At 40.9% G+C, this 20,853-nt stretch overlaps 1 protein-coding gene across 5 annotated transcripts in view; it reads right to left on the minus strand.

Moving 5' to 3' along the window:
• Positions 1-20,853, minus strand: part of PCSK5 (proprotein convertase subtilisin/kexin type 5) — a 455,881-nt gene that overhangs the window by 264,757 nt on the left and 170,271 nt on the right. For all 5 annotated transcript variants that reach the window (XR_006820794.1, XM_046022868.1, XM_046022867.1 and 2 more), the window contains exon 8: positions 3,168-3,380. Coding sequence is in view for 4 of the 5 variants with exons in the window: in XM_046022868.1 (XP_045878824.1) it covers positions 3,168-3,380 (213 nt within the window). In the remaining variant the exon portion in view is untranslated. The remainder of the gene's footprint in view (positions 1-3,167; positions 3,381-20,853) is intronic.

Here is a 20,853-nt window from a genome sequence, read left to right on the forward strand (position 1 = left end):
CAACTGATTTCTGTTTAGCTTACAGGGAGTTTCTTGTTGTAGTAGTCTTGGTATTTTGGATGCTTCACTCACTGTAAAGAGACATAAGGCCGTGACTGATCTGAATCTGTTAAAGCATGAATGAAATACCAAGGTCCACGACGGTACTAATAACAGGGGCAGGAAACCAAGAGACAGAGATCTGGCTGTCTGGAAACCCAGGGCAAGGTTTTCCTGCTTGCCTACCATGACAAGACATTCTGTTGAAGACAACTGAAATTTATTCAAAGTGCTTTTCCAGAAGCAGAGGGATTTTTCCTCTCTTCTGAATCCTTGGCATTTGCCTGGGTCAAATCACAAAGGTGCTCTACAAATAAGACAAGACAAGCATGCTCTCCCGAAGAAGCTGCCAGTGGCACAAGGCAATGAATAGCCCGGGGAGGAGAGCCCCAGAACAAAGGGAGACAGACGCCGCCATTTCTGCCACACTCAATCACAATGCCATGGCCAGGAAGCGGGCATCTCCAAGGGACCCAGGGCATCTGGTTCAAAGCCTGCTGGCGAGAAGGTCCCAGGCACGATGCAGGACTATTTGTCATTCTGACATCTAGCAGGAAAAGGGGTCAGCTGGACCAGAAAAGGCTGACATCATTGCCAACTCTACTCGCGTTCAAACCGTTAACGTGTTCATGTGCAAAGTGCCTTTCTTTTGGGGGTAGGTGGTGCAGATCGCAGTATTTTGTAGATTGGAAAAACAGAGGTGCCATGAGAGCCCTGATTAACAACAGTTGGAAAAATGGCCAGCCTCGCCTCCCAGGATTCAGAACGGGACACCGTCCTAGGGAACAGTGGCACCAGCCACTCCTGAGTGGCTCGTTGTGCCGGTGTGGTGTGAGTCCCTTAAATGTAGCATCTCATCTTCCCCCAAAATCAATGAGGCGGGTGAGGGTTTTGCCTGCATTTTGCAGATGGCGTAACCAAGACTCTGTGAGGTTCACTGAGCCACTGAGACGTGTCTGAAGCCAAAGATTCTAGCTTGGAAGAAGTACCAAACTTCCTCTCCAATTTATGGTGATCTGGGGAGTCTCACAAAATAAAGAGACTCTAAGAACCGGATGGAGAAAAATTACTAACAGATTGCTGTGATGAACATGGGAGAAAGAGATGGAACATAAGGTAGAAACAGGTTTAAGTTAAATATATAGAGTGAGTCTGTAAAGGTTTTGGTCTCAGAAGTAGCAAGTCGGGAGAAAGTGAAGTCTGGGGCGCCTGGGCGGCTCAGTGGGTTAAAGCCTCTGCCTTCGGCTCAGGTCATGTTCCCAGATCCTGGGATCGAGCCCCTGCATCGGGCTCTGTGCTCAGCAGGGAGCCTGCTTCCCCCTCTCTCTCTGCCTGCCTCTCTGCCTACTTGTGATCTCTGTCTGTCAAATAAATAAATAAAATCTTAAAAAAAAGAAAGAGGGGCACCTGGGTGGCTCAGTGGGTTAAGCCTCTGCCTTCGGCTCGGGTCATGATCTTAGGGTCCTGGGATCGAGCCCCACATCGGGCTCTCTGCTCCGCGGGGAGCCTGCTTCCTCCTCTCTCTCTGCCTGCCTCTCTGCTTACTCGTGATCTCTCTCTGTCAAATAAACAAATCTTTAAAAAAAAAAAAAAAAGAAAGAAAGAAAGTGAAGTCTATTATGACGGACTGGATTCACCCAGTGACTGGATAACTCTGTCCTTTCCCAGGAGAATCCTAAATGACCACCTGTCATCCCAGAGGCAGGGGCAGTCATATCACAGCATCATAGCACGATGGGGGCCCTGGAAAGTCGGGTTAATCTCATAAGGATTTTGAGGTCCCTCTGTCCATACTGCATTCTCCCATCCAGGACTCAGAAAACCCTTCCTTCTCCTTGAAGATTTTGCCTGCTAGATTGTACATTTCTCTTAAGAAAGGCCTTTATGAACGTCACAATTACCCCTCCGTGGCAAGTAGCCCACAAGCAAAAACAGGAGTCGATGGGCATATTCGCTTCGATGCAATGGCAAGTTTGCCTTCAGACCTGAGAGGTACTGGAAGAGAACTCTTGCTCCAGAAAGTTCCATCAGGATTTTTATGGTGCAGAACTGAGGATGCCACTCAGATTTAGAGGACCATGACCCTGAGTACTGAGAGACAAGCAAATCTGAGAGCAGAAGGGGTACTCCTAGATTATAACATTTTCATAATGAAGGTAAAACATGGAATGTCACTTTTCATTACAAAAGCCAGGACACTGTGAAACTTGTCACCTCCGTATTTTCTCCTGTTACATTTTACTTTGTACTGCAGGGTCATGTTCACTAATGAATAATGGAGGTACTTAAAGGTGGACTCATGCATTTTTTTTTAACACTGTATTTATTTATTTGAGAGAGAGAGAGAGTACAAGCAGAGGGAGGAGGAGGCTCCCCACTGAGCAGGGAGCCTGAGGCAGGACTCGATCCCAGGACTCTGGGATCATGATCTGAACTAAAGGCAGATGTTTAAATGACTGAGCCACCGAGGCATTCCCAATGCATGTTTTTTAATCCAGTTATTGTGGAGGAATTAGGGAAACATAGGGGCAGATGGGATATGCATATAGGTAGGCACTTTCTACTTAAATCAATCCAAAAAACGCAACTAAAGAAGTTGGTAAAAAATAGCCGAGAAGTCACATATGACAATTACATAGAACCAGGAATCAAGAAGAACCAAAAGGATGTGAATGAAGCACTACATAAAGCAAGTTGTATCAAGTCACCTGTCTCTCCACCACTGTGTGAAAGTCAGAGGTGACCCAGATTTGAGTGACTCTCTAAGACTTGAGAGCAGGGTCTCAGTCACGACTGAAAAGTATCAAGGAAAGCAGCCTAGCTCCACTTTAGAAAGACAAACCCTGAGACAGTTTATAAAACTATGATCAAGAGCAAACTGCAAAGGTGTTTGAAATTTTCCATCAGATGCACCCGAAAAGCCAGAACCTTTCTTGAGCGAATTACCAATGAATTGGTGATGGAACAACAACACTTAAAAATACTTGAGTTGAGCCAGCAGCTGACTCCCACATATTACTCGTCTATTTTCATATGCTGCTCGTGCATATGAGTTTATGGTTATTCCTTTGTCTTTCACTGGGAAAGATAAATGAGTAAGTCGTGACAGACACTCAAATATTACGTACTATTTTCTTGTCGTACGACTCTCCGCTGCTGTACGTGGTGGCCAGTGTGGACGAACACTCTTCCAGGTACCAAGGCTTCTTCCCACTCTCGGCCGTGCTGCTGATGGAGATGGTGTAGATGCTGTTGGTGTAGCCGTCACAGGAACAGTGGTCTTTGCTCCTTCCACCGTTTCCTGAGGCCCAGACAAAAACAGAGCCGAGGCCTCTCCGCCCCTGTTCACAAGCAGAAAAAGTTAAATGACAGAAGACACAGATCACAGACTCTAAGGGCAGAGAGCAATAGCAACAGGGCACATCAAATAGCTGTAGGAGGGGTGTGGTGCTATTTTAGTAATGCACTGGATGTAGGCTGTTCTTTGAGGTCAGAAGAATTGCTTTTTATCATATATATATTTATATTTATATATATACAAATATATATATATTTATATTTATATATATACAAATATATATATATATTTATATTTATATATATACAAATATATATATATATATATATTTTTTTTTTAAGAGAGAAAGAGAGCATGAGCCTGTGGCAGAGGTGGTGGGGAGAGGCAGAGGGGGAGAATCTTAAGTAGACCCTGTGCTGAGCGTGGAGCCTGACCCAGGGCTTGATCTCATGACTCTGAGATCACGACCTGAGCTGAAATTAAGAGCTGGACACTTAACTACTCAGCTACCCAGGTGACCCAAGAGGAGTTGCTTTCAGAAACTAAAATAATCTGGATGTAATGTATAGCCCGGTGACTCCAGTTAATAATCCTGTATTGTTTATATGTTAGTTGCTAAGAGAGTAGATCTTAAAAATTCTCAACACTAGAAAAAAAATGTAACTCGGCATTGTGAAAGACTATGGTACTAGACTCACTGTGGTATTCATTTCCCAATATATACAAATACCAAAGCAGCATTTGTATGCTTGAATATAATGTTACATGTCAATTACCTCCCAATAAAAAACCCTAAAATAATCCTTTTCACACGCCACAGTCATAGAGGTCACAAGAGTACCAATGACAACAATAAGAGGTCCCACCACAGACCAGGCACAACTGTAATTGTTTTACATGAAATCAGACTCAACTCTTCCAACAACCCTGTGGGAATGGTACAATTTTGTCCCTATTACACAGATGAAGAGTTGAGCTACAGAAATTAAGAAACGTTCCCAAGGTCATATAGCTAGAAAGTGGAAAGACAAAATTTGAACCCACACAGCCAGACCGCAGACTGGGCATGTCATTAGCTGTGATTACTACAGACCTATACTAGGGCTATGAGTCTCCTTCCACATGAAATGGTGCTCTTCTGCTCCCTCACTTGACATATGAGCAACACAAGGAGTGGAGAGGTTGTGCGATCTATCCTTAGGTCACGCTGTTCGCGAGGAGCAGAATTAGGGACAGTGAGTCTTCCAGAGCTGTGCCTCCCCTATGTATGCAATGGACACTAATTATGAAGGATGTCAAAGGATGCCAGCCGAGATGGAAAAAAAAATTTCAAGATTAAGTATGTTTGGGAAATTCTAAGTTAAGCAAAATGAAACAGATTCCCCTACTGTAGAACTCAGTGACTGTTCTTTGCAAAACTCTGTGGGAGATGTTATCCGATGCTTTTTTTCCAAACATATTTTACAGTGGATACTTTCTTCCACCTGATCCGTGAAATTTTTCTTACAAAGCTAGGAGATGGGGTTACAGTCTTCATGTCAAAAGGTGGCATCCATCCGCAGCATTTCCTGAGGTCATAAAATAATTAAGGAGAAGAAGCAAAGTAGAACATAGATGTACCGAAGCATAAGGACTAGTTGGTTCCGTAAGATAAGATCTTCAGAAGAAAAGAGAGAAGTTGGTGCCAAAATGATGTGTATCTTTCTGAATAGGTGGAACGGAATCCCTCACAAATTTTACCTTTTTAAAGCTGGAAGTCACACTGAAGGACACACAGGCCAAATCTATCATTTGGTAATTAGGGAGTGAGAACCAAAGTCACTAGCTGGTGATGGTAGACTCTTTTTTGCTTCCAGGCCCTAGCTTTTATGGTCTCAGGTGGAAGGAAAGTAGTTTGGGATGTGGTTGGTACTGGAATTTTTGGTAAAAAAAAGCCAAGGAATGAGAGATGGGAAAGAATTTGAAATATCCTTGATAAACTGTCTCTGACCTCAAAACCGCAAGAAACAGAATATTTATGACATGATTTGACCTGAACATGGATTTCTTTTTGTCTTTCAATGTGGAAAAATGCAATATGATCGCACAGGAATGGGAAAAATTCGTGAAGAGAGAGGGAGAGAAAGTTCTGGATACTACTGCCACTTGACAGCTGGGTCTGGTTTACCATCCTTCAGGTTGTCATCAGACTATTCATGAAATGTACAGAAGGATGCAAAATTCACTCAGTCATCATAAATGAAGGATTTTGTTCAATGCTTTGCAAATCTCTAGAAGGAATTACTTCTCACTATGGTGTGGATGGCCAGACTGAGAAACTAGTGACTGACTCATACCCTCATCTCAGAGAGAGAACATCATAGCCAGAGAAGGAAGGGTCCAATTCATCATCAATATGTACCCTCTCTATCACTGACCGAGGGGCTGTGTTGCTGGCAAAGACGTGGTCACACTGTAGCTTTATCTGACAGGTCCACAGAATGTATGACATAAGCAAAAACCACTCCTGGTTTAAACAGCACTAGAACAGATAATAGATTAAGAACCACAAAACCACGAAGAAGCACGTGTGCGCGCACACACACACACACACCCATTCAAAATTATGACTGGGTGCCTATGTGTAAAATTCACTGAAAAGATGTTTAAAAACGTACTCGGTTTTAAAAGAATATTTAATAAGAAAATATTTAGAAGGTAGTTATGACAATGTAATTACAAATGGAGGATACAAAATGATGTAATATGGTCTCAGTTTAGAAAAAGAATGTCTGTGTGCCTCTGTGTGTGTGTGTGTGTGTGTGTGGTGTGTATAAAAAGTTAATGTGTATAAAGTTAAATGCATAAAGTTACCATAAAGTGACAATGTAACAGAACTTAATTCTGTTTGGTAAGATTAGGAAAGATTTTTTTTTCTTTCTTCTTCATACCATCCTTCCATGACCATATACAATTTTTATAAACAGAAACAAACACATTTATTCCCCTCTTAAGAGGGGAAACACAGGGCCAGTTCTTAAAAGATAATTTTTACTTTATGATCACAAGAGGTTTTACACACAGAAGGTTCATTGTGCACTAAAGAGACTAACATTTATAGACATTTATTATGCACCAAGCACAATACAAACATTATTCTGCACGACTTAAGTCTATATCATTTCACAGATGGGTACACTGGGGCTCAGAAATGCTCATGAATGCTAGGGCCAGACCTTGAAATCCAACTAGAGCTAAAGCCTGCGCTCTTCACTCTCAACAACAGTCTTCTTTTGGACAAAAAGAAGGCTGGTGGTTGCTGTACTATTTTTAGCCAAAGCTCCAGTGACTTCATTGAAGTTTGGCTTTCAAACCTAAGAGCAGACCAGCCCTCTAAGCTCTTTCCAGATTGGTCACAGGATTAAAATGATAAAGAAAGGAGACATGTATGGTCCTGAGCATTCTAAGGGAAAAGGACATAGGTTCAGACACAAAATTCTGCCTAGAAATCCCAACCTGACTGGGGCTCCCTCAGAAGTAGGACCACAAGTCATTCCATCATGGTGGCATCCAGAGGGGACACCACTGTATAATGGAGTCCTCTGGAGATTCACTGGGTTGACAGAATGAATGGCTGAAAGAACAGTGGGTTGCCACTGCCCTCGAAATGCCCTTTACAGATAGAAGTGACATCCCTCTATCAAAGATGATTTGAGGGAATTACTTTATAACTGGGTATGGTGAAGGGAAACATCAAAGGACAGTATGAGATCAATAACTATCCCAACCCCCATAGAATAGAAAGAAGCTGGGGAGTGGTGGGGAGGGGTTGTTGTGGGAACTGGAAACAGAAGGGCTAACAGGAGTTGAGACATGGCTAAGGGATATACCAACCCCTGCTGGCCCTGCTGGGAGTGGACCAGGGGAATATGTACTGAGACCCTTATCTCTTTCTTCTCTCCCATCTCTCTCCCAGAAACCAGAGGACCTGGGAAGTCATATGGATCAGTATCCCTGAGCACAGAGCTTGTAGAGAGATGGGGAAAGAGCAGCTGGAAAATCCCATGGGAGACAATTGGCATTGTCCTTAAGGTGTGTTACGGAGTGCATTGCGTCCCCTTCCCTTCAAATTCATTTGGTGACACTATAACCCCCAGTGTGACTATATTAAATACAGTGGCGACAGGCAAGAAGGTGGCTGTCTCTTAAGCTGAGGAGAAAGGTTATCACCAGAACCCAACTCTACTGGCACCCTGAAATCATGGACTTCCAGACTTCTAGCCTCCAGACTTCGAGAAAACACATTTCTCTTGTTAAGCAACCCAGCCGGCAGTATTCCGTTATGGCAGCACAAGCTGACTCATACAAGAAGGGAGGGGGGGATAGAGGGAGGCCTGCCCCCCAGGGAGGCAACAGAATATACAGACACTGCTGCTATACTATCCACCAGGCATTCTGACCCTTGTGCATGTGTGTAGGGTTTCTGATTAAAGTCCCAGAAATAAACAGGCTAATTTGTGGGCTGAAAATGCCATAAAGATCTGTGCTAAAGATCTATGGGGTTAATCTGAAACAATTAGCAATTCAAAGATTTATTTACTACAGATGCACAGCAGATTCCCATTAGAGTGCAATATTCAGAAAATCAAAACATATGTGGTAAAAGAGAATCTAGACATTTCTCCAAAATTCAGAGTAATTGAAGAACTAAATCCTAATGTGGGACGTAGGGAGAAAGGAAGGTGGGCAGAGTAGAATAAAGAGAAAAGAGTCTTGAGACACATATTTTCCCAAAGTGTAGGAAATGACATTTTCAAGTATTGTGATTTCAAGTATTGTGATTGTGTGGTTATGGCTTTGGATGAAAAAAAAAATCTTCCAATTTAGTTGAGTACTAAGTTAAAAGTAAACTCAAGGCAAAATATATTGTGAAATCCATAAAAGACCCATTTGGCCAAACTCTATTCTTTTTCATTATGTATTTAATTCTGCATGTGTTTCTTCTCATGTTCGCCCTACAAACATTAATTTACAATGCCCATAGTTTTATTACTAAAGGCTAGAAAGGAACTGAATTTCTTGTGTTTCTGGAGATCAGAAAAGGCTACTTTATGCTGTGTTACCAATTAAGTCCTATGCCCCAAGCCAGGTTTTGAAATCTAGAGAGTTGAGAGAACCACATTTCTTTAAAATGCTGTGATAATTTTCCAGCCAATGCAGTTAGATTTTATTTGGCATTTTAATATTACTTTCTTTCCCCTATCACTTAGAAAATATTCTTGAAGTGGCATGAATAAGTGAAAAAAAAAATTCTTGAAGGGGCATGAATAAGTGACAAGACTTCTGAAATACAAAAAAAAAAAAAAAGAAAAAATGTGGCTGGACATTGTGCTGGTGCTTTCACAAATATAAGTTAATTTAGAGCAATTACAGCAAGTTAGATATGTATTTTACAGATTAGAAAACCAAGTGAAACTATGTAATAGGTAAGCCATCATATCACCAGAATGTGGTAGATCAGAAGGCGTGGATCTGTATGTGTCAACACAAAGAGACAAGATGATACAACACATGATAAGGAAATTTCCTTTATCTGTGACATCTTCCAAACATAGCCTGCGTACCCAATTACTAAAGCCCTTTACCATTCCACTTGCCATCTTTTTTGGGTGTTCGTTCTCTCAGTGAGAAAAGAGTATCGCCCTCCAGGAAGCTCTTCCACACTTGGATAAGAGATAAAGGGGCTTGAGACCAGAAGAGGCAGGAGAAAGACAAGGACACCTGCAATATGAGGTAGCTGAGATATGAAGAACTGTTCATCTTTTTTAAACAAAATCAATCATCTTTTTAACAAAATCAATCTGGTTCCTCAACAGAGCAGGTTCATTGACAAAAACAGGTCTGGTCTAGAAACATAATATAAAGGCAAGATGACAACAACACACTTCTGAAAGGCTTTTCTAGTTCTCACACAAAATGTCCCAGAATTCTAAAATATGTATTACTTTTTAAAGTTAATAGTTAATAATCCTTTGAATCATTATCACCTGTAGAACAGATGATTCACATGAAAACAAAGGCATCTTAAAGGTGACCTAAAAAGTAATCCAAGAAGAAATACAACCCATAATTGAGGACAAGTCAGGAGCAGATAGTCACTCAATGCCTGGGAGAAAACTTTGGTGGAACTTGGGTGGGACAAAGTCTCCTTTGGGAATGCAAAAAGAAAATGTAGTCATGATATAGGTTAAGTAAGATGTCTTTGGGAAAGACTAAATGCTGTGACTTGTTTCTTCAATCAGTTCCTTGGAGTAGGATGGGGATTAAGGTAGGAAAATTAATTACAGTTGACTCTTGAATAACTCGGGTTTGAACTGTATGAATCCACTCATATGTTAATTTTTAAAATAAATACAGTACAGCAGTGTACATTTATCTTCCCTTCCTTATGATTTTCTTAATAACATTTTCTTTTCTCTAGCCTACTTTATTATAAGAAGACAGTGTGTAATACATATAACATATACAATACATGTTAATTGACGGTGCTATCAATAAGACTACTGATCAAGTAGTCTGGTTAAGTAAAACTTAACCAAGTTAAGTTTTGGGGGGAGTTCAAAATCATACATGGATTTTGGATTGTGTAGGAGTTCAGTGTCCCTCATCCCCACATTGTTCAAGGGGCAGCTCTAGGTGAGATTCATCTGGACCCAGGGAAGACAGTGGGTCACGCCCCACCAAAACACAAGGGAATCCAAGACAACAGATAATGAGATGTTCTTAAAGAGTAAAAGGAGATGGTCCTCTGAGGGTTAGCAATCCGGAGGCTCAGTGCTGCTTTGTCTATACTGTGCCAGAGTCCTAAATTTGTTAGAGTGAGGACTCTACTGCAATGTCCTCCCTCACCCAGAAAATACGCAAGCGCAACCCTTATTTGTATGATTTACTCACTCCTCGAGTCAGAGCGCCTGATGTAAAGAGTATACAGGGTTTCACTGGATTCTACTTCTGCTCTCAGAATATTTCATTCCTGTGCTCTCAGAATCGTTAAGTGCAACAGAAGAACTACTTTCAGGAAAAACCAAACTGTCTTCAGTGATGGTTTATTTGGTAATTGGACTGCAGCCAACAGCTCACTAATTCCACTCATTTCCCAGCACACGTTCTAGGATTGAAAATGCTTAGCAATGCTTCCCAAAGACGATTCAACAGATAGCCAACACCTGCTGATGTTCAACCTTCCCTGGGCCCCAGCACCTAACCCAACTGCTATTCTTAATCTATTCACACCAACTTTAGCATGTCCACCCCCCAAGCTGCCCTGTAGCCCTAAAGCCAATTTGGAAGAAGGACTGTCGAAACACCGACAGACTGACTTACAAAAAACACTCATTCTATGCTATTTACCCTGTCCAAGCATGGTTGATGACTGAAAAAGACTGAAAATACATACGCAGTTATTTTTTTTAAGTACTAAAAGCAACGTGAAGAAGGCTTTTGTGAATGGTAAGCTGTTTCTCCCCATTTTTTGTCTTCCTAGCTTTTCTTTTTAAAATTAATTAATTAATTAATTTAACAGAGATCACAAGTAGGCAGAGAGGCAGGCAGAGAGAGAGGAGGAAGCAGGCTCTCCACAGAGCAGAGAGCCTGATGTGGGGCTCGACCCTAGGACCCTGGGATCATGACCTGAGCCGAAGGCAGAGGCTTAACCCATTGAGCCATCCAGGTGCCCCTTCCTAGCTTTTGTGTGATAGGACTTCAGCCTCACTTTCCCTTCATCTCAACCTCACCCATCTTTTCTGCCCCCAGTCAGGCTTTCTCTCTTCTCATTTGCTGTGTACATGATGGGTGGCTCATCTATGAATACTAAGCATTTTCTAAATGTTTTGTAGGCTTTTTAATTATTGAAGATATTAGATGCAGTTATTAGCGATCATATTAATTTAACAAAAAGCCATCTTATATGCTTTCTAAGCACACCAAAGGTAGACATCTTCCCTTTATAAAGGAATAGAGAACTCAATTTGTGATTGTGGAATTGACTATTGGTGACAATAGTTGCAAACATTTCTGGTGAAATGATAAATTCATTTATACTTAAAAGCTACATCTTTTTACAACACTGTTCACATTCTAGTACCTGAACAAGCAGCTTGATGCCCTCAACTTAGGGTACCTAAAGGTGACTTTAGCTTAGTTTTATTAAAGGAATTTGGAAAAAATGGTCAAAACACACATAAAAATTACTATAAATTCAGAACTTCCCCAGACTCAGGTTCCTGATAAAAGGCTACATTTACGTTTATCATGTGAATAGAAAAAAATTTTTTTTTAAAAAGTGAGTTGCTTATCCACCCCATTTGCCAGAATATAAATTCAGTAGAACATCCACTCATTAAAGGCTTGGTAGGACCAAACCTGTCCTAGAGATGCCTCTTCCTCAGAACGTTAACACTGAGGGTTTGTACACATAATACAGCTTTTGACAGTTTATCACCAAAGTGCACAATGGTGTGGTCCTTGGCTTCCAACAACCGTATTACAACAGTGTGGACTTCTTTCACTTTGTTTATTTGTAAAGTATAACTGGGAAAAGAAAATCAGTCTTTCATGGAGAAAAGGTAGACGATCTAGGAGGAAATAAAAAACCAGGTGTGTTTACTGATGGAAATCAATACATTTTCGAGCAAAGAATTTTATTCCAAGGATCCTTTAGATAATCTGTACATTTAGGAACTTTATATAATGAAAATTCGGAGCTGAATAATGTGCTATAGATGTCACTTAAAATTAGACCCATGAGAGGTTCATCCATCGAAACGTTAAATTCCTACATTGGAAAATGAAGGCAGAGGCAGAACTAGATGGGTCCACTCCCACCTCGACTGAAATGCTGGTCCCCACTGACTAGGAATGCAATGGGGTGTTCCTAAAAGTGCATAATAATATGGTTTAGGGAAACCTGCTGAACGGTAGTGGATCGGACAAAACAAAACTCCTTTCTCTTCCTGCCTTCTCTCATTTGCCAAATCAACAGTTCCCAAATAATTGTCTGCTATTAATATTTTTTCTATGGCCAACTCATAATGGTCAATCCTCCGTTTTTTTTTTTTTTTTTTCAGGCCTTGTCTTCCTCATTGGACTCAATGAACCTCAGCGAACTCAGGTTATTATTTACTTCTGGTCACTCCCACAGCCTCCAAGATTTGAGTCCTGCTCAAGCTGTTTTCCCATGGCTGGGGGTGCCTGGAAAGCTGGCGCAGAGTGGGAACATGGAAATTTTATTTCTCAGTTCCTCATTCCAACCTGCTATAACAATACCTGTGAATCTTATATGCTCTCTGAACTAATCACAATCAATAATTTTTAAAAAGATTTTATTTATTTGAGAGAGAGAGAGAGAGTATGAGCGGTGGGGAGAGGCAGAGGGAGATGGAGAAGCAGATTCCCCGCTGACCAGGGGACCTGACACAGGGCTTGATCCCAGGACCCCCAGATCATGACCTGAATGGAAGTCAGCCACCTAACCAACTGAACCACCCAGGCGCCCCATCAGACTGATGCAGCCATTCTGGGTACACCCACCATTTCTGCATTCCCACTTTGGGAAGAAAAAGACGGCATATGTGAGAAAAGTTTCTGTATCTTGGATCATCCCAGAGCAAAGGCAAAATCATGCTCAGGATTGTTTTAGCAGAGACAGGTTTATAAAATGGAGAAAGACATTTCCAATATTAATATTAGGTACCTATTATGAAACTGCCCAGGAAGATACCACACCTTTAAATTTCTATTAAATGAGTTAAATTTGAAAGATTCCTTTCAAAGAGAATAAAAAAGTATTTACTATGAACAGGGGTATGAAAGGAATTTATTGCAAATGTTTGGAAAGGCATTTGGAAAGGAAGACAGAGGGAAACTCTAGCTGTAATGAAACGTTACTACTCTTCTCTATGTTAGGTTACAGAATGCTTCACCATGGTGGACTGGTCCCAACTCCCAGCTTGGGAAAGGGCAAGCAAGCTGTCCCCCCGCCCCCTCTGCAAAGCCCACCAGGGGATTTGAAGGTCACAGCCTCAGTCTTTTGTGAAGCAGCCCATAACATTTCTGAAACCCAGAAAATCAGCCCTTCACAGTTTCTTCCCATAAACACAATCCTGGTATCAATGAAAGCAAATCATACTTCGGAAAAGATTACACTTGATACTAAACTTCTATTATTTACAAGATTCTGCGGTAGATACTGAAGTCCTTAAAGATTCATCAAACATGGCCTCTCCTCGGAGGAGAAGACCAGCAGTAGGTCTGAACACTGCATACGTGTGATCTCAGCCAGTCTTTGTGAGGGCTCCACAAAGTCAGCATTATCATAGTCTTTTCTTAGGAAAGCAGAAGCTGTGATAACTTAGTAACTTAACCCGGGTCAAAACACTGGAGGGAAACCAAGATTCCAACCTGGCTCTCTGTGACTTGAAGGTCAGTACTTTCTACATTGTCACAGCTTGTATCCGGGGAGGAAGAGAAAGAGACAATACAATGAAGTTGAGAATATGCCAAGTCAGTTTGTCCCAACCATGCTTCCCAGGACTTCAGGGAAGCGAGAGCTCCCTGCGGTAGCGTCCACTTCCATGACCATAATGACAGCTACCATTGACAGAGAGCTGAATGGACACAGACAGGCCCATATGACACGCCTGACAGGAATGGATTCACACAACATGGTGGTGAAGAAGACAGACCGAGTCAGGGCCACACTGGTGCTTCCTAATGGACAGGCTGCCCACTTTGCTAAGACTTAGTTTCCAAGTCTATACTGGTGAGGTCCTATGAAGAGCATCCTCATGCCTAACCAAAGTGGTTCTCAGAATTAAGTCCTCATAATGTTTACAATCCTGAATATTAAAGTTTGATTGTCTTCCTCTTAAAAGGGGAGAACCATAAGCTCAGGGCAAGTGAACAAAATCTGTTATAAAAGTCCTATGTACTTTAAAATCATTTGTTATTATCAACCTAATTTAATTTATCCTTGTTTATTTCACAGTGGCTTTTTTTTTTTTTTTAAGATTTATTTATTTGACAGAGAGAAATCACAAGAGAGGCAGGAAGAGAGAGAGAAAGGGAAGCAGGCTCTCCGCTGAGCAGAGAGCCCGATGTGGAACTCGATCCCAGGACCCCGAGATCATGACCTGAGCTGAAGGCAGCGGCTTAACCCACTGAGCCACCCAGGCGCCCCAGCTTTTTTTTTTTTTTTAATCTAGCTACTTCCAAGTTTTGTTAAAGAAAATTTCCATTACCTTTCTTATGCTCTGAATCACAGAAATTCAGGACTGGTCTGGACCTCAACTTGACCTAATCCAATCCCTGTATGATTTTTGTATTTTCCCTATAACTAGGAACATCCAGACTGTAGTAGAATGATGCCCATGATAAGGGCTTCACATCCTCCCCTATATGTCAGTATATATAGAATGAAACAAAAGAAAAGAAAAAAGGATTGCTACCGATATCTGGTTAATCCCTAAGTAGAACAGAGGCAATTAGAAGGGCATTTGCTCAAGTCAGTATTAACCACTCACGGAGTTAAAAATGAATCTCTACGACTGAAAAGAAGGTGACAGTAAGTATTTGACCTTTGCACCTACACAAGGCTAGGAGAGATCTGTGTTCCTGTCCATACAAATGTATCACAGTTCACAATAACATAGGAATCGAAATCTGATCCTTGGATAACAGATAACTTGGTGAAGATTACAGAATGTGAAACCACATATGTATTTAGAGAGACAAACAATTCTTTGTTTCCAAAGTGGAAAACGTTAGGTTGGGTCCATTTGGCAAATCACTTCTTAGCTTTGTTACAGCCCTAAAGACACAGAGTTTCCACCAGGATACAGTTAAATACTAATGGAAGATTTTTAAAACAAACCCCAGTTAAAGTCAATTTTGATTATGTGGAGCCAATATTAAATAAACTCCCTTGTCTATCTTTGCCTATCCATAGACTGTTCCAAAGTTTTAAAACATTCGCCAACTAATTTAACAGCAATCTGTCATTTATTAAAATCCAAACTGGTACCAAGCCTGCTGCAGCTAGATGTGTATCAGATAAAAATATATTCTTCCCAAGTGGAATTGGTTAATTTTATTATGATTATTATTACTGTGTTTATTATACGAGCTCATTATACTTCTTCTCTCCCCTTCTGGTGAACATATGCCTTTAATTTAAGGGTGGAGAAACGTGTGTATGTGCACGTATGAGGATATAAGGGCCAGGGTGTGCTTGTAAAGCAACTCTGTGTTTTCAGCAAATATTCCAAATATCCAATCAGGTGTCATACCTGGTAAAGTGAAAAGGAAATTGATGATGGGAAAGAGATACATTAATCAGAGACTTCATAAGAGGCTCAATAGCCAGGCATGTAGTAATAGATGTTCATCAAATATCCTGATTTCCATCTTGAAGTCCTGAGAAGAACAGAGGGAGGATGGCATGAAGGGAGATTAGGGGCCAGTGATCTGGATTTCCCCCGACTTTGTTTCCCCACCCTTGACATTGGTTCTGTTATAAGCCCTGGAAGGCTTTCATTGATAATCCCAAAGAAAAATGATCTGGAATTGAAAGCATACTTGTAGATAGTATGGTTAAGTGAAGTCTAGACTCTATGCTTCTAGAATGTGTCAATGAGCCACATGATTTCTCCAGCTCCGAGTAAGATAAATGTGAAATCAGTGCTTCGTATGTAATGGGGACTTGAGAACTATTTCTTGATTAAGACAATAAGAGAAGGACTGCTAATCTGAATAAAGGGTTGTGTGATTATGAAAAAAGGAAGAGATTCAGTTCTAATTTTTTGTTTGTTTTCTAAAGGATGTTATAAAATACCCATGTCAGGAAATCGTGAAAAGCTGTCAGTGTGCGAGATATCTGCTGACAAATGTAAAAAGGTACCAAGTGTTAATAAATTTAATAACCCAAATGGGGGGAAAAAAAAGAAAGATGACTGCAAGGCAACTAGACTGAACACAAAAAGTTTTGTAATTATGTGCGGTATAATCTGTCCTTCTCATCGCTTACAAGATTCTAGCCACTGAAGGGACTTGGGAAATTTGCTTTACACTTTATTTAAAACATTGATTCAAAATTACATGGTGAGCTTCCCAAAGGCAACAGCTCAGTGTTATTCTTCTTTTACTACCAGCTCGCAAAGTACCCAGAATATTGATAATCACCCAATGTGGATGTCTCCTGAACGCAGCCAGGAATAAATGAACGAATAGAGAGCCTATCCAAGAAAAGCTCAGGCAATTAGCTTCTTATTCGGATACCAAGACTCGGGTCACTTCTATCTGAAACACTGTCAACTGACTCATTCATGTCATAAAACCATATTCCTATTTAGAACCTTCTGGGTGGACAAAGCAAAGAGTTTCTCCTGAAGGAAGTCTTTGCCAGGCACGCCGAGGAGGCAGGCCAAAGGTTCACCATGGTAAGTGGAATCGTGTCAGTTTGAATGAGAGTAATGTTTCAATGGTGACTTTCCTTTGATGACATGTAAGATTTCAATTCTGAGACCCCTGGAAAGATGGTGAGAGACCTTTGTGGCCTTTTAAGAAGCTTAGAATATTCTTCGCCAATCCTAGGGAGAAGTGAGTTTTAAAGAGAAGACAGAGGACAAGATTTACATTCAAAAAAGTACTTCTTTGGCTGCAATGCTCATGCTGAATTGAAAGTTGGAGCTCCAGCGAGGAAGATGGAAGCTTTGGAAGGATGTTGTGGGCTCAAGTCCGTCTGAGAGAGTCTGGTTCTAATTGTGAGGACAAGAGGACACATTTCATAGACTTTTAGGAATATAGGAAAGAAAGACTTACTGGATGAAGAAAAGAAGAAATCACACATTTTAGGAAGGTAGATGGGGTGAACCGGAGTGACATCAACCAGTAAACAAACATACAAATGTTGGTAAGAACAATTCTGCCACTCAAACTCTTTCCAGTTCTAATGTTCTGTTTCTTAAGGTCTAATGGGTTTAGCTGTATCTTTGTGAAGCAGTTCCAAACAATGTAAAATGAAATTAAATTTAACACCAATTCAAAACACGTCACAAAAATAAAAGCTTTGGGGTAGTTAAAGTTTAGAACGTTGAGTAAATCAAGTTACACACATCTCTACTGCGGAACTTCTCAGAGCCTTTAATGTGCTTTCAAGTTTTGAAAGGGAGGATATAAGAAGTGGTGTTTCTTGAGCCTATTTGATGGCAAAATCCTTCACCCACCCCTACCCCTCTTTGAGGCATTTCACTAATTAGTGTTTTGTGGAATAGAATTCAGAAAAAATCTCTTGGCTATTCTGTCCCATTTATTTTGGCCATTCCTTAATAATACTTTCAAGACTGTATATTTACCTTCTTTAAGGATCACTCAGAAATATGAAATGAATTAATCCACTAATCCAGAGATTTTAGACAATTAAGACTTTTTATAGTATTCTACACGATAAATTGGCATTTCACTTTTATTACCCTGGCCTTTTCAGAAGTGATAGTGATTAAGACTCATAACGTAATTAGAGACTTTACTATGTTCCAGAAACTCTGCTGCATATTTTACAGGCATTAATCATACAATCCTCACAACAGTCCTATAAAGTAATTACTAGCAGTTAGCTCCATTTTATAGAGGAACAAACTGATCCTCAGAGAGGCTAATTAACTGGAACATGGTTAAGAACATACTGGAACCCACCGGAGAGTCTGAATCCATGGTCTGCACGCATTAATCGCCAGAATATACCATGTATGCTAGTAACTCATTTCCATATTACTAATTAAAAAGAGAAAACCAATGCAAGTGCGATCCTTAAATAAATTCATTCAGTATTTGCAGCAAACGGGCATGGAATTCGCCCACATGTTTGCTCACCTATCACTCAACAGACCCTCTTGCAGGTCCTTGGGATCTAGCACAGAACAAAACATTCTATCTCCAAGGCTTTATGGGGGGATGGGGGACAATTCATCAACAAGATAAGAAAATATACTAAATAGAAGGAGAACAGGGGTCTGAAAGGTTGGAGCGTGTGTATTTTATTGTGGACCGAAGAAGCAGGCAGGCCTCCTTACCAGGCAAATGACACAATGGATCAGCGAGGAGCCCTGGGTTTCACATAGGAAGGTCGTGGCAGCCTGGACAAGAACAGTCTCAGTGCAGTGAGGGGTCAGGGTTCTGATGAGTGGCTTCAAGAGACAGTGGAAAAAGAGCTTGTAGAGGACAAGTATGGACAATGGTTTCTGGAAATGAGTAATTGGAAAAATAGAAAACCGCAGAGAGAGTCTCCCCTCTGTCTTCTGAGAAAGAACTGAGAGTATGTGGACGACAGTAACACAGAGGAGAGGGAATTTTCGATGATGAGAGAAGACAGAACTGATTGAACCGCGTCTTTAGTGAGGCAAGAGGCTGAGGCATCCAGTGAAGAAATGGAGGAGGGAGAATTAGGCAGAAGGTGAGAAATTCATTCACCACACTAACAGGGGAAAAGCTCTGCTATGCGGTCACGGATATTACAAGGAGGTCAGTTGTGCCGAATAAAGGGGAAATGATGACATGCAAAATAATTTATTCGATTGCTTTGAGGCCTGCATTCTGACTTGTTTAGCTCTGCTGAGTATTTATTTTCTGTAAAACTGGGGAGAACAGGACCTATCTTAGGTGACCACTGTGAAGATTAAAAATTAGAAGTGAACTGGGGGAAATCACAGGGGGAGAAAAACCAAGAGAGACTGTGGACTCTGAGAGACAAACTGAGAGTTTTGAGGGGGGTGGTGGGGTGACCCTGGTTGTGGGTATTAAGGAGGGCACGTATTGTATGGAGCACTGGGTGTGGTGCATAAACAATGAATTTTGGAACACTGAAAAAAAATAAATTAAACAAATGGTATCTATTTTGGGGCTCAGAGGACTGATCATACACGCTAACAGACTGACAAATGTTGAACGTTTTAGGATCATTATTATTAGGATGATTACCACTACTGGTATCATCATCAATATTAACTGTATACAACTCAAATTATGAACCTCTAATTCCTGCATTTAATTTTACAGCTCCTTAGCATCAAATAAAATACAGTCTCTGGGGAAAAGAGCGAGTTGTCAATTGTAACTTGATTTGTTCAACACAGTTTTGTCTCAGGCTGTAAATGAAATCAATTCTGATTTTGTTAGTCTTTGAAGAGAGTTACATTCTACTGAACCCAATACTTGTGTTATAGAAAAACAAGTAGGGAGCATTTTGAAATCCAATATTTGCTACATTTTCTGATTAGCAAGCAGAAGGAGTGGATGTGATCAATACTTGGATTCCCTGAAGAAAATATATTTCCTTTGTGAAAATCTGTCTTGATATGTAGGCTTCTCCTGCTTGCCACCCCCCTCCCCCCCCCACCACTTGTCCTGACGCTGCTGCCCCCTCCCCCCAAGTCCGGCTCATCATCACCTCTTTCCTGGACCACTTCCGTCTTCTGCTCCTGCCTCTCCATCCCTCTCCCAGAGTCCATTCTCTGTACGGCACTGACCTTTGAAAATTTTGTGTCCCAACGGGCCACTACTTGGAAAACCTCAGAGGGTTTTCTGCAATGGAATAAATCGCAAACACCCTCCATGGTTTATAAAGCCCTGTGGAGCCGGCCCTTGACTACCTCTCCAAACCGTCTCCTACTGTCTGCTTTCCGCCCACATGGCTCCCATCACCCGAATCAGCATTTTGTTCCATGAACACATCCCAATCACCCTCCACTTGGGGTGTTTTCCTTTTGCTGTTCCTTCTGCAGAACACATTCCTTCCAAAGGACTGGCCTCTTACCACTTATGTCCCCATTCAGGTACCCCCTCCTCAGAGAGGACTCTGTCCTCCTGAACGACAATTCTGTCCTGCCCCCTCACCCGTTCTTCTCATTTCTAACCCTTATCATTAGCTTGTCACCTTGATGGTGTCTATGTATGTTTCCTGTCTTGTTGCTCGAATGTACAGTTTCATGTGTTGCATATAAAACTTAGATGTGGCCTTCATTGCTTTATCCATGTGGTACAGAAAGTGGGAGCCCACTAAATTTTATAGAAAGAATATATACATTTCAATTCCTGTATTTTTGTAAGTGATGTAGTTAAAACCCTAACAGGCCAGAGTGACTTTGAGTTATCACACAGGGTTTTACCCAGCTACCTGAGGGACTTATTTTAGTAGTTATTTATTCCCTCATTCCTTAAGTCATGCAGCCAATAAATCACTCATTTCTTAGTTGCACTTTATAATCTAACTTTGTATAACATTTTCATCCTATCATTTTCTATATGTTTGACAATTATATAAAGAACATGAATTAGAATAAAATCTCGAAGACTATACAATGTACTGTGCCATCTGGTGCTTGATCATAAAGAAGTGGAAGGTTTCTTTCTTCTGGGAGACTAATATACTGCTTTAAAAATGTTAAATTATATATTCATAGATATTTAGAGAAACCTCCCTTGGGAAA

This window comes from Meles meles, chromosome 11 (assembly GCF_922984935.1).
Source record: "Meles meles chromosome 11, mMelMel3.1 paternal haplotype, whole genome shotgun sequence".
Lineage (NCBI taxonomy): Eukaryota > Metazoa > Chordata > Mammalia > Carnivora > Mustelidae > Meles > Meles meles.